Below are 14,164 nucleotides of genomic sequence, written 5' to 3' on the forward strand. Positions count from 1 at the left end.
TCAGAAATTAAATAAAATTTTGGAGCTGGAGTGATAGTATAGCAGGTGAGGCGTTTGCCTTGCATGCAGGGACCCGGGTTTGATTCCCACCATTCCATATGATCCCCTAAGAACCACCAGAAATAATTCCTGTGTGCAGAGCCGGGAGTAACCCCTGAGCTTTGCTGGGTATGACACTCTCCTCTCTCTCTATAAAAGAAATCCAACAAAATTTTAGTTAACTTTCAAAATCACACTAAGAACTGGTAATCATTAATCTCAGTTAGCAGGTAGACAAGTTAAGGATCATCAAGGCCAATGCTACAAAATGAATAGATGTAACAGTGCATGTTAGAGATCAAGCCAGTGGGTCTCTGCTATACCAAATGTAGGGAGAGCTGCACTCCAAGAGGAGGGAAATTTTACAAGTACTGTGCGCTAACGATTTGCCACTTGAAGTACACAGAGGAGGGAAGTTTTAATCACTGTGGAGAATACGATAGTGAGACCATAAACATTCATTATGCCACGAAATGTTAGATGGTGTAAATTGTTTCACACCATCTTTTATCACCCAGGCAATTTTGCGATTTTCTAAAGATGCTGTCAAAGCTACAGCAGTAAACTAAATTTTATTTAATTTTTGGTCTCTGAGACTTAAAAAAAAATGGTTTACAGAAATATAAGCTGCATATCACAGAATTTATCCTTTTTAATGTGCAGAACTCAGGAACCTTTTAGCATATTCATGAGTTGTGCAGTCAATATTCACTCACTACTTTTAAGACATTTCCATCAATCCCAAAAGAACCTTCAATTCATTAAGAGCAATTTCTTACTCCCCACCCATAAATAACACAGGCAACCAATAAAATCTACTGTTTCTACGGAATTATCTAAGTTGGCTATAAAAGGAATCATCTGGCCTTTTGTGTCTGTTTCTTTTTTCCAATCAGTGTATTGTTTTCAAAGTTCATCTATGTAGCATGTAATAGCCCTCTATTTCTTTTTAAAATGGAACAATACTCCACTGTTTGCAGACAAAACACATTCTGTTCATTCATTCTTCACTTGCAGGACAGTTAGGTGTTTTTACTTTTCACTATTACTAATGATGGTGCCATGAACACTGTTACGGACACTTGCATATGTGATTTCTCATTTCATGTTTTCATCTCTCTTGGGTGGAACTGGTCGATTGTATGCTAACATTCTGACAAAACGCCAATGTTTTGTAAATGTACTGCGTAGCATTTCATACCTGGTGGTGCTTAGGAATTACCCCTGACAGTGCTCATGAGACCCTGTGGTGCTAGAAACGAAAGTTGATCCTTTCACAAGCAAAATATTTGCTCCAGCCCTTTCATTCATCTCCTGACCCATGTGTAAGGCATGTTTAAAGCAACAATCTGATCGTCTTGAAAGCTTATGGAAGGGAGTTCCCCCTCCCCATACCTTAAAAAGAAATACCTACCCAAATAATTATTATCTGCCAACAAACTTTGGAGTTACCTTAAGGATTCAGCTTTTTCTTTTTCTTCTTCTTCTTTTTTTTTTTTTTTTTTGCTTTTTGGGTCACACCTGGTGATGCACAGGGGTTACTCCTGGTTCTGCACTCAGGAATTACTCCTGGTGGTGCTCAGGGGACCATATGGGATGCTGGGATTTGAACCCGGGTCGGCCGCGTGCAAGGCAAATGCCCTACCCGCTGTGCTATCTCTCCAGCCCAAGGATTCAGCTTTTTCTTAACTGAATGAAATGGTGATGAAAAACTGGAAATCTCTAAAAGTTTACACGAGCAATAATGATTAACATGAGTAGCCTCTTCCCTTTTACTCTGGACCTCAGTGCTAGCACAAAACAGACACTGAGAATATGTGTGACACTGAACAACAAGTATTAATGCAGAACAAAAAAATCAGCTCTGAATTCTTTGTCCACTGGTATCTATTTTTTCCTTGGCATGCTTGATAATAAAGACCTAAAATGTTCTCTGTGCCTTAAAAAGTAAAATATACCAATAAACGTTATATATACATACATAAGAAACAGCCAAAGCCAATTACATACACCACAGGGGGGGTTATAAAGAAGAAATTAGACTCATCATTTGAGGAGATTTGCTGGCTCAACCGAACATCTCCCCCACTGAGACTGCTTTATGTTTGCTTTAGCTCAAGATAGCCATAAATAAACTGGAGTAGTATTCAAGAATATGTTATTAAAGAATTTCTGGGCATGGTAATAGTCTCTGAATTTGGATTATACCAAGTAAAGATAATCACAATATCTCAGCAACCTAAAGACAATGGTCAGTCTGAGACAGATATAACACTTATTTCAACATACTCCTCATCTCCCAGAGGCAATCACTGTACATATTCTGGCATTATACCAGGTTTTCTGCTATGTCATTGTAGGCAAAATTTGGGAGAAAAATCGAAGTAAGCCTGAATCTCTTTAGTCTGTCATCAGGAAATAAATTGGATGCTTGTTTACTTGGCTAGGCTATAGTTTTCAATTATTTAGACATTAATCTAGGTGTTGCCACGAAGATGAATTTTGAAGTTGTGTTTAAAGTCAATAATATGATAACTGAGTGGCCCAATTCAGTCAGTTTAAAGGTCTTAGAAAAAGATCTGTGGGGTCCCTGAGGAAATTTCACCTGTGGACAGACTGCTGCTTCAGCCCCCACCGAGAGTTCCAGGCTCCCAGTTGGTCTATGCATTAGGTCTTTGAATTTGCCTACCCAATCCCTACACTTGTGGATACCAATTCTTTGTGATAAAGCTTAGCTTTATCTGGTATCGATTCTCTGGTGGAACCCTAGTATACACTGTTCTCAAGCAGCACTGTCTGCATTGTGCCACCATACTCTCTTTCAGATGAACTACTGTTTTGAAAGAGAAAAATCATGTCAAATCCCAAACTCCACCATCAGATCTAATTTAGGTCACCTCTACCATCCTCATTTCTTCAGTTTCAGAAGTTTAGTGGGGTATAAGCATTGTGAACAACAACAACTGAAGAGACAAATAGAAATTATGATACATCACAACATGTAGAATAAATGATGGAGAGGTCAAGGGGAATTCAAAGCAGTGGGGATGAGTTTGTAGCAGTTTTAATATGATTAATGAGAACAAATTCCTAGGTTATTTCCAGGCTTTCAGAACTGCCTACTTCAATGTTAGAGGACAGGAAAATACTTAGCAGAGCATCCAGGACTATTTCAATATGTTGGGGAAAAAGATTCTTTTGGTGTAGGGAATTGAACCTAATGCTCCACACGTGCAAAACAAAACAAAACAAAAAACCCAACAACATGTACTTGCTCTAACATTGAGCAATACTCTGGTCCAATACTTTGCATTTAGAGTGGCATCAAGGGAGAGAAAAACCTGACAAGTCCCCAAACACATTCACTTTGATTTTATGTGAAATTATGAAAAGTCATCACACTGCATAACATATTAGAATCTATTAAGTAATGGCATAAAGAAACTTGGAAATTTGTAATCTGAGTGAGATTTTATGTTACTTTTAAATTTTTATTATTTTTTTTTTGAGGTGGGGGTCTCCCAAGAAGTACAAGAGGCTCTGGGGCCCTTCCTGAGATTCTTGAGCAGCTGGTTAATGCCAGGGCTTCAGGATGTGATACTGCTTGGACCCTGCAATGGTGCTTTTACCCAGGCCACCCCATAGTGTTCAGGAGCCCCCATGGCCACACCCACTGATGGTGGAATGAAATCAACCACTTGGGCAGAGTAAGTTATTGTCATGTGGCATAAATAACAGCTCACTCATTATCAATATCACTTTTATACCAAGGAACTTTATGAATAGCTCTCTCTCTCCATACATACATACATACATACATAGATACATACATATATATATATATACACATAAATATATATGTATTTTTTTCTTTTTTGGGTCACACCCAGCGATGCTCAGGGGTCACTCCTAGCTTTTCACTCAAGGAATTACTCCTGACAGTGCTCGGGAGACCATATAAGATGCTGGGTAAAAAAAGATGCTGGGAATTGAACCCGGGTTGGCTGTGGGCAAGGCAAATGCTCTCCCCATTATATTACTGCTCTAGTCCCATATTCCTCTTTTTTAATGAAAAAGTTTTTGTTGTTGTTTTTGGGCCACACCTGGTGGTTCTTAGGGCTTATGTGCTCAGGGGTCACTCCTGGCAGTGCTCTGGGGACCACACCTGGGTTGATCATGTGCAAAGCAAGTGCCCTACCCACTGTATTATCTCTCCAGTCCAGACACTCATACATTTTGATCCCACCATGAGAAATGACAGATGAGTTTCTTGTAGTGAATTATCCAATACTTACTTGAGCTCTCTACTGAGAACTAAATTGATTCTGTCCTTTAAAGGTCGATTCTTCTCAGGAATGGAGAACCACGTCTTCCTACCCATTATCACCAGATTCTGTTTACCTATAAAAATCACCAAAACAGCTGAAGTATACTTTGGGACGATCCATATATATTTTCTTATGTACATGCAATTGTCACAGTGACACCTAGTGGATAGAACACTTGCCTTGCACATGGACAACCTAGCTTGCATCCTGGGGAACCATGTGGTGTAGGACACTGACCAAATGTGGCCATTTCAAGACAAGCACCTTAACCTCTGCATGATCTCTGGCTACTGCGGCTTTTTTGGTTTGTGTTTTGGGTCATAACTGGTGATACTCAGAAACTTTTGTTTTCCCTCCATAAAAAACTACTTATGGAGATCATGTGGTGCTGGGAATTGAATCCCAGACTTTTAGATGTAGAGTGTTTGCTCTAGCCTGTATGATAACATTGCCACAGGAAGCTTAGGTTTATTTGGGTTACTCCCATCACAGTGCTCCCATTCCTGTGTTTATTTGTAACGTCTTTCTTTGTGCTCTGTTGACTTGTAAATACTATTTTCCTCTTCTCCTTAAATTCTTTGCATAGTTTGTTCAGAGCAATGTCCTTTTTATACAGGCACAGGAAGATAGTAAATGCTATGCTTTTGTAATGTGGGAGTTAATTGACTAAGTGATATTTACCTTCTGGGCATCTGTTCTCTCAACTTAAGCCTCAGTCGCTCTTACTTCCTAGCTCCCCAAAAGCAGGGTCCTGACAAGGGACTTGATGACCCAGGGCAAGTGGTGAGCTATGTGCTACCCTGGCATCGAGATGGGCCTGGTCAAAGTGCCATGATGCTTAACTATAAGTTAAGAGCTTGGTCATGGAAAAATTCTGTCATGATCCAAAAAGTAATAATTAGATTCGGACCCAGCTAGGGTTAGGAATGATAATCTGGCCTAAGAACTGTAGTCTGAGAGTCTGTGGCAAGATGTTCCCAGGAGAGCTAACCTACAAGCCTCAATGTATCTCTTACTGTGCCCAAACAAAAATAATTTAAGATGTTAATTAAGATGCTAGGAGAAGACTAATACCTCTGGGTGGTGTATCCGCCCTAGAGCCTGAAGGGCAGTCAGGAAGGGCTTTCTTATGTTGATTTTGCTACCAGTCTGGGTATAGCATGGGCCCAGAGGGGAAAGGGTGGAGAGACAAGTACAGAGGCAGGAAAGGGGAGTTAGGGAGTCTTGGGGGAGAAGTCAGAGTTAGAATCCAGAGAGGAGAGAGAGAGAGAGAGCCCAGGCTGCAAGTTGGAATGCAGAGAGATGAGCTGGAGACACAATGAGGGGCAGTGTGAGACTAGAATGGAATAAAGGGTAACTGATCAATCAACCGGCTTGGCCCTCATTTCCTCTTCCCTCTGCAGGTGGCCTGGGCGGCCAGGGCTAGGCGAGTGGGCACCGAGGGGGAAGAGCTACTGGGACTCCCTAGCTGCCCCAAACCAGCCCACTGAACGAACTAGCTCCCCAACTGCCCTGTAATGTATTGAACTGAATTATAATCATGTATATTAAGAATAAAACTTCTGGATCAAAGTAAGTGAAACTATCTTGTCATCTACTAGATAAGTCATACTTATTTTCCTTTGTTCACTTTCCACATCTATAAAGAGCAACTTCTACTATTTGGGTTGCTGGGGTAATAAAGACATAGAGAAATAGTATAGTAACGCTTTTAATTGTGCTTGCAGTCACAATTTTTTTCAAATATAATGTATCCACAAAAAATAGCTTTTACTTTTGTTTTAATATATTTGGAATAAAAATCTTAAGACTCAGATATCTGGATTGAATAAATATACATAGTTCTATTATTCTTGATTTTTATTTCCTGACTACCCAAAGGAGTACATGAATCTGTTTTCTTAAAAAGTCATTAGTTTGGGGGGCTGGAGATAGAGTACAGTGGGTGACACTCTTGCCTTGCTCACAGCCGATCTGTGTGCAATTCCTGGCACTATGTAAGGTTCCCCTGAGCACCACTAGCAGTGACCCTTAAAGGCAGTCAGGAGAAAGCCCTAAGCATAGCAAAGGTGGCCTTCAAACCAAAACCCCTAAGATTACTATTTGGGTTTTATTTAAACAAACAAACAAACAAAAAAAACTGCTTAAAAAACTTCAAGTATTACTCACATACTGTTTCACCAATTATAGACAATTCCAAAATTTAGAAAAAGAATTTCCTTCAAGAGTAAGTAAAACAACCAAACATAAGATACCTTATATGTCATATACACTGCAAATTCAAAGGCAGGGCATTTAGGTGTTAATTCCTTAACTCCAGGTATCAACTATTAAAAACAATAGACAACAAGTGATAAATTCAAATCATGCATTCATTCTGTTGATAAATTCTGAGGAAAATGGTAGAGAAGTGACCTAACAACTCGGTGAAGTTGATGGCTTTTCTTAAATGAACATATTAAAGAAAAAGACAGGAGCTAAGGCATCCTTGGTACCTTTTAATGCACTCATCTAAGAAATACTGTACCTGTGTATCTCTAAACTAGCTAACAGGTAGACACTGAACACTCAGCTACACCAAACTTAGAACCTTTGACAGTGGCTCCCAGAAATTCATTTTTTGTTTTTGGGCCACACAAGTGGTGCTCAGAGATCACTTCTGGTGGCTCTAAGGGCCATATGAGATGCTTGGGATTGACCCTTGGTCGGCAGTGTACAAGGCAAAAGCCCTACCTGCTATACTATCTCCCGAGCCCTATCATAAGAATTCCTTAGCTTCAGGTTGTTGCTATTTTGTCTATCAGTAACAGAAGTGCCAGATACAGAGGCTGGATGATAGTACAGCAGGTAGGGTGCTTGCCAGGCACACAGCCCACCAGGAGTTTGATTCCTGGTACTCCATATAATCCTCCCAGTTCATCAGTAGTGATTCCTGAGCATAGACCCAGGAGTAAGCCCTAAGCACTGCAGGGTGTGCCAGATATGACGTAGTGTCTTTGTCCTGTTGAAATTCTGCAGCACCCACTCCTTCCTATCTTATAGTTTCCAAGTTTATTCTGCTATCTCTCTGATGACCAAATCAACAGGTCTCATATTTTAAATGGGATCACCTTCCACTCCATATGCATTTTCATTGATTATGTTCTTCTCTCCTGTGGCATTATTTACCTAGTTAATAACTTATTAACATTATTTACCTAGTTAATAATTGTGCTTAGAATTATCCCGAATATCCACAGAGCTTCAATACCATCATTACCACAATTGCACACCATTCTTCATTCTCCAAATGCCTCAGATTCAAAACTGAAAATCCAAATTCGTCCTTGGTGCTTCCTTGCATCAACCAGAACTTTCTGACCTCCAAATCAACTACTATGTTACTGCTTTTATCCACTGTTCCCTCCTGCTTTTGTCTCTTCCAGTGTTACTCCCGACCTCTCTGGTCTCCTGACAGTATCTCCATGGCTGCCTCCACCAAGTTCTCCCAATACCTCTATTGCAGCCATACCCACATAAACTTTAAAAAGAAAATTTCCTCCAGGGGAGGCAAACAAAACGAGTAAGAATGTATCTGAACCTTAAAACCGCATGCAGATCAACGGTAAGAAAAAAAGTGCCACATGACCATGGAAAAGTATTCTGTGAAGTTTGATAACTGCATTTTGGTTACATTGGTAACCTTATTGAAGATTCTCCGGGAATCTCAATCGCTTAAAAAAAAATCCTGATTACCTTCTACTGAAGAGGTGGTGGTCATTTTCCGGAAATATGTGAATTCATTTCTGCAAGACAGAAAACAGCGGTACTTAGAACATCATTCCCTGGGCTCCTGGATCTAATGCACAGGACAAAGGACGTGCTAAAGTGGAGGCCAGAGGGGACTGAGGGTGAGAGACCAAAGCTGGGACTTTGCTCCGAGTCAGACCGCTGGAGCGGGGAGGGGGAGATCGCCCAGGGCAGAAGGAACCGCTAGGGAATCAGTAACTTGGCCTCCAGGCTCCTGAATTTGCAGGAAGCGCAGCCCAGCTCCGGTCAGCTCTGGTCAGCTCCGGTCCCAAGCACGATTTCCTTTTACCCGAGGTTAATCCATGTGGCTCTAGGACAGCGCGCGCCAGGCGTGAGGACCCCCAACCCCTCGGGGGACACCCCCATCATCCCCATCCTTCGGCCTGATAAGTACCTGAGTGGGGGCCAGGGCAGCTCCCCGTTCTTGCCGATGCCCATGTTCTGCGACACGGCGACAATACAGTTCAGCGGGCGAACCATTTCCGAAGTGGCAGACGCTGCGAACTTGCAGGGGAGCGCAGGACTCCACACCAAACTCAGCGCGAAACTGACGCAGCCCCGCCCCGTGAGCCTCATTTGCTCAGGCGGGGACCCGCCCCCGACACGCCCCCACCCCGCCCCGACACGGCCATACACGCCCCCGCCCCGCCCCACCCGGCCAGACACGCCCCCGATACGTCCTAGACACGCCCCAGACACGCCCAGAACACGCCCCCGTCCCGGCGCTCCGCGGGGTCAGGACGTGCTCGCGCCCGCGGACGCGGGGAACTTGCAGCCGCGCGCTCGCGCTCCCGCCTTAGGCCTGTGTCAGCCCGTCATTCCGGCTCCCGCGATGTCGGGTCGCAGGCCTGCCTCCGGCGGCGCCGCTCCCTGCCGCCCAGCTCCTGCACGGCAAGCGGTTTTGAGCAGGTTCTTCCAGTCCGCGGGAATCCTGACTTCTGCCTCTGCCTCAGCGGGTGCAGCTGCGAAGGCTGACCCGGCTTCTGACTCAACAGCTCCCCCAGCGTCGGCTCTCCAGCCTCAGATGCCGCCACACGTGGTGAGTTCGGTCCGTGAGTGGGGCGGGGCCGCCGAGGAGGGGCGGGGTTAGAATGGGCCAGGCGAGGCTTGGTGGGCGAGTGGGCGGAGCCGGGAACTGAGCGCGAGAATCGGCGAGATCACGGGACCAGCACCTGGGAAGGAAAAGGCGGGAAAAGCCGGGCGGCCTCGGCGTAGTTTGAAAATAGTAAACGATTGTAATTAAGATAGTCTGTTTAAGAATATCAGCTTAACCCAAATAGTAAGATTTTAGTTTGAAAGTAGAAAATATTTGAGGCCAGGATGTAAAGGTTCTTGAGAGCAGATCTGAGAGACTTAGGTCTCTGGCTGTCATTCCCGTGAGGGGTGAGTGGGCATGGGAAACGTTTTTAAATCTCCATCTTCTCTTTCTCTGAGGTGAACGAGGAGGTTTATTCTGTTTATGTTTGGTTAGGTTATTCGAAGAAAACTCCCACTAAAAGCAGTTGTGGAGTGCAATATCTGTGCCCTTATTGTTCAGATTGTCAAGTCTGACGCGTTGTAGAGCTGGATGTTTCATCCTAGCTGCTGAGATGTGATGGACAGTCGATCAGATTTTCCTCTGTTACTGGCTGCCCTTCAATAAATATTGAGGATTTGTAGAGGTCTTACAGGGGTTCAGATGCATGCTTTGCACGCAAATCACCCAGGTTGGGTCTTGGCTCTGCGTATGGCTCTTCCACAAGTATCAGAAGTGACCCTTGAGCACCACTGGTTGTAAACGCCCCCCATAAAAATAAAATAAAATTAATGATGAATAAAATAAATGGCTGTTTACCTTTTAAAAAATAAATAAGGACAAACTCGTAATGGAATGTCTTAAGTGTGATCAGTTTGGTGGGTTCATCTCTGAGATATTTCTGAGAATGTGAAAGGGGATTGCTAAGAATGTGGAAATGAGACTGTGGAAGGATTACAGACTGACTTTTAGGCACCTTGTTTTTGATAAACGTTCACTCTGAAGTCCTTCCAGAGCTAAAAGAAAATAAACCTGTGAAGTGTGGATGGCATATACCTTGTCACTTAAAGACTCATGGTTCAGATTATTTACCATTCATCATCAAGTTTTGAGATTAGAACTAACACTTTTGTGATGTGGGACATACACCCTGGGACCTCAAACATGTAGTGTGAGTGTTCTGCACTGAGCTACATCCTCACGCCATTTTTTGATCTTTCTGATGAAGGTTGCAAAAATTGAAAAAAGTAAAAAGAGACCACTGGAGAATGATGGCCCTGTTAAAAAGAAAGTGAAAGTTCAAGAAAAGGAAGAAAGAAATAATTCAGTGATGGCTGGGAACCTCGGTGAGTTCCCTTGTAATTACTCCCACAAAATTATGCAAGAATGATATCCTTGCATTCTTCAGAGGGCACAGGAGACAACTGAATGTATATGCCATATCATTATTTATTTATTTATTTATTTTTCCTTTTTGGAGAAAGGTCTTTTCTTTTTTTCTTTTTTACCTTAAAAAGAAATCCTGGGGGCCAGAGTGATAATATGTTGGGAATGGTGTTTGCCTTGCATCAGGTCAACCCAGGTTCGATCCCCTGCATCCCATATGGTATCCCAAGCAGTATCTGAGGTAATTCCTGAATGCAGAGCCAGGAATAACTTATGAGTATTGCCCACTGTGACCCAAAAAGCAAAAAATAAATAAAAACAAGATCAAATAAAACAATTACAAATCCTGATGCACATATACTCAGGGCTAATTTCTAGTTCTGTGCTCAGGGATTACTACTGACTGATGTGGTACTCAGGGAACCGTAATGGGGTCAGGGATTGAACTCTGGGTGGCTAGGCAAGGCTAGTGCTTGTAATCCCTGTACTCTTTCTCCGACCCTGACTTAGGGTTAACATGAAATTCTTAGTGTGAATGAAGGAATGAAGACATATGCCTGAAGAGAAAGATAAATTGAAGAACACCCTATCTTTCTTTTTGAAGGGGACATGAAAGGAGACGAGGCATAACAGTTTGCTGTTTATTGATATTCATATTTCATGTACTTTGCTTTATATCCCCATAGATGTGATCTCTCTAATTTTTCAGTAAATTCTACAAGTGCTCACTCTGCCATTGTGACTCATTTATTCTTTCCAGCTCTTTGAAGTATGGAGAAATCAGGTTGTACCTTGCTATTCTCAGGGATCATTTCTGGCTTTGTGCTCAGGAGTGACCCCTGGCAGTCCTCAGGGGGACCATATCTGGTGACAGAGATTGAATGGGTATGGATCATTGCCAGGCACGGGCTATCTCTCTGACCATGTAATTCTGTTTTTAGTATTTTGAGAAGTCACTCATACTGTTTCTATAATTCCTACTCTTGAATTTTCATCCAGATAATTCATCTGGCTCACTCTGAGGTATGGATGCTTTTGAGGGCTATGATTAGCAGGAAGCAATAGTGAAAGTTTTGAATCCTGGCTTTCTTTTTTCATCTGTTTAAAGAAAACATGGTACAACAGTCTGCTTGCTGTTGACCTTTTCTCAGGACCATTTTGCGAATAGCTATACTGAGCTGAAGAAGACAGTAGGGAAAGTCTTGAGGATGTCATTTGTAATCTGACACGGTTTACTGTGTGACTTCCATTAAAGACAAACTTTCTCCAGTAGCTGGAAGTTTTCTTTCTCAATAGTGATTGGGGAAAAACTACTGATATTCAGTGATTTATGTGGTCTGCTTTTTTTTGGGTTTCAGTTTCTGTAGCAGCATGTGAGTCCTGTGGATGTTCTAGAAATACACCAACCCACTGGCAAGTTCATGTGCTTTATTCCAGCAGTGCAGACCTGACTGTATCATATCCATCTAATGCCTGTTTTAGTAGTTCTGGATTCATCCATGGCTGCAGTGATGTGCTGAACTCTGGGAGATTATACACTACTCTGTGCTTCTGTTCTTCACCAAACTGCAAATGAAACAGGCCAATGGAAGTGAGGATGTTTGGAAGTGATAGTTTGGTGCTTATACTTCAACACTCTCACTGCTTCAAAGGGAAGGATAAAGTTTTACTCCTTTAGAAAAGAGTGTCTTCAAGAGCTCAGTCTAGGCCATAAGCAAACAAAAAACCAAATGGAAAAAAAACCCCAAAGCTAGCTGCCAACTGTGAAAACATTCCAAGTAAGTTATAATATGACCGTGCTAAAAAAATGGAATAGAATCATTGCTTTCTGTAGAACCTTCAGGTATTCTTCAATGCTGTTTTCCAGTTTTGTGATTTTCATAGTGTGCCTATAGGAATAGGCCATGCAGGATAGAAACCACGTTCTCAAATCCTTTGCCTATTTCTACTTAGTTATGTTCAGAAATAGTTCAAAGGAGACTTTGGATTATTTTTGTTCATCGAAAGTTATAAAAATCCATGTACTCCTAAGGAGATTTTCACTTTGTCTCCAGACAGTTAGTGGCTGTAACCCTGGCCAGAAATTTACTTGAGAAGGCCCAGGTTGGGGAGGCAGCCTGACTTGGAGAGGGGCTAGACAAGGGCACAGAATCCTAGCCAGTTTAGCCCATGGCTCTTAATTTTAAAATAGAGTTTCATAAGCAGAACTCCAGACTGTTTTCCATCAGGACTTGTCCCAGTTTGCATTCTCACAAAGGTTCCCTTTTTTTTCTACAGTCTTATCAGTACTTGTTGTTTGGTATATTTTGGTATAGTTATTCTTGAGGTAGGCTGGATAGGGAAGGCCCCCTCCCAAGGCAATGGCAAAAGCCGACCTTGCAGAAAATAGGAACAACAGGAACTAAGGCCTGAAAAGACCCTCATCTATCTACAGCAACAGACCCAGAGAAGCTCCCACAGAAACAAAAGACCAGGAAAGGAATTTCAAAGAAGACCATCACCACTCCCAATCCCTCTGGTAATCTCCTTAGCAACAGACTTTTACCTGGGAAGAAGCCCCACTTTGGGATAGGTTAGAGAAAAGGCCACCTTGAACAAAGGAAAGGCAGCATATGATATCCAAGCCAATGTGCTGCTTGCATCTAAGTGGCCGGGCACCTGTGGCACATTAGCACATGTTTCACCCGAGCACCTGTGTCACCCGCGTCTACCCTCTTGATATGTGTACTTTCATGCTTTCCTGTCTAATGCTGGGATGTGTGGAGGGGCTCTCTGCCCTTGGAGAAGGCTGTGCACTCTCTCTTGAGCACGATACTCTCCACTCTCTCCCACTTTTTCTTCCTCCTTTCCTTCAAAACCTCCAAATAAGATCTGTTTTACTTCACTGCTCGTCTACTCCTGAAATTCTTTTCTGTGAGGTGAGACAAGAACCCAGTAAGCCTGGGTTCTGGGTGGCAGAGTCGGATCAGGAGAAAGTGACCATGTCTTTCTCTCCTCCTGATTCATGTGAGCCACCTGTGGGGTCCACTGACATCATTCTGACAGGTGACTTGTCATAGTTTTGACTTGGATTTTCTTAATAATAAGTGATAATGAGCATCTTTTCCTGTACATAATGGCCATCTTTGGGTCTGTGGGGGAAAGGTCTGTTCAGGTCATGTGCCCATTTTTTTTTTTTAACTCAGGTTGTTTGTTTTTAGTTGTATGAATTCTTCTGGGTAGAGAGATGTGATCATGTAATAGGAACAGAGAGCAGAAAATATGTTTTAAAACAAAGGAATTAACAGAGTTTTATGAAGATAGTTTCAAGGTGGATCTTGAAGAATGAATACAGTTTGGAAATTGGGGTCGAGAACACACCAGTGTCAGATAACTGCATGCGCAGATGTGTGGAGGCAGGAAAGCAGGAGTGTCTTTGGTGGTTCTTTTTTCTTTTTCCCTTGGTGAGCCCCTTCTGATTGTATCTTCAACTTTTGATCATTAAGCTGGTCAGATGGCCCAGTTATGAGTCACCCCAGCTTGTTTCGAGGGGACCGCTCTGCCTGCCTGTGTTCTGAGAGCTGGTGGGAAGAAACTGATCTCTGCTTGCAGTAAACCTGTGCTCCTG

At 42.7% G+C, this 14,164-nt stretch overlaps 2 protein-coding genes across 7 annotated transcripts in view; one reads left to right on the forward strand and one right to left on the reverse strand.

Moving 5' to 3' along the window:
* Positions 1 to 8,792, reverse strand: part of DHFR (dihydrofolate reductase) — a 27,638-nt gene extending 18,846 nt beyond the window's left edge. For 4 of the 6 annotated variants that reach the window (XM_055142881.1, XM_055142908.1, XM_055142901.1 and 1 more), the window contains exons 1-3: positions 8,551 to 8,792; positions 8,103 to 8,152; positions 4,335 to 4,440 (exon numbers count right to left, since the gene is read on the reverse strand). In XM_055142881.1, coding sequence (XP_054998856.1) covers positions 4,335 to 4,440; positions 8,103 to 8,152; positions 8,551 to 8,732 — 338 coding nt within the window. In that variant the 5' untranslated portion in view covers positions 8,733 to 8,792. Of the gene's footprint in view, positions 1 to 4,334; positions 4,441 to 8,102; positions 8,153 to 8,550 lie in introns of those variants that run through there. The other 2 variants (XM_004613155.2, XM_055142914.1) reach the window with 2 other exon arrangements.
* The window catches only part of MSH3 (mutS homolog 3), a 173,184-nt gene continuing 167,812 nt past the window's right edge, over positions 8,793 to 14,164 (forward strand). Inside the window, exons 1-2 of the mRNA XM_055142873.1 lie at positions 8,793 to 9,195; positions 10,400 to 10,517. Coding sequence (XP_054998848.1) covers positions 8,989 to 9,195; positions 10,400 to 10,517 — 325 coding nt within the window. The 5' untranslated portion in view covers positions 8,793 to 8,988. The remainder of the gene's footprint in view (positions 9,196 to 10,399; positions 10,518 to 14,164) is intronic.

Source organism: Sorex araneus, chromosome 1 (genome assembly GCF_027595985.1).
Source record: "Sorex araneus isolate mSorAra2 chromosome 1, mSorAra2.pri, whole genome shotgun sequence".
Lineage (NCBI taxonomy): Eukaryota > Metazoa > Chordata > Mammalia > Eulipotyphla > Soricidae > Sorex > Sorex araneus.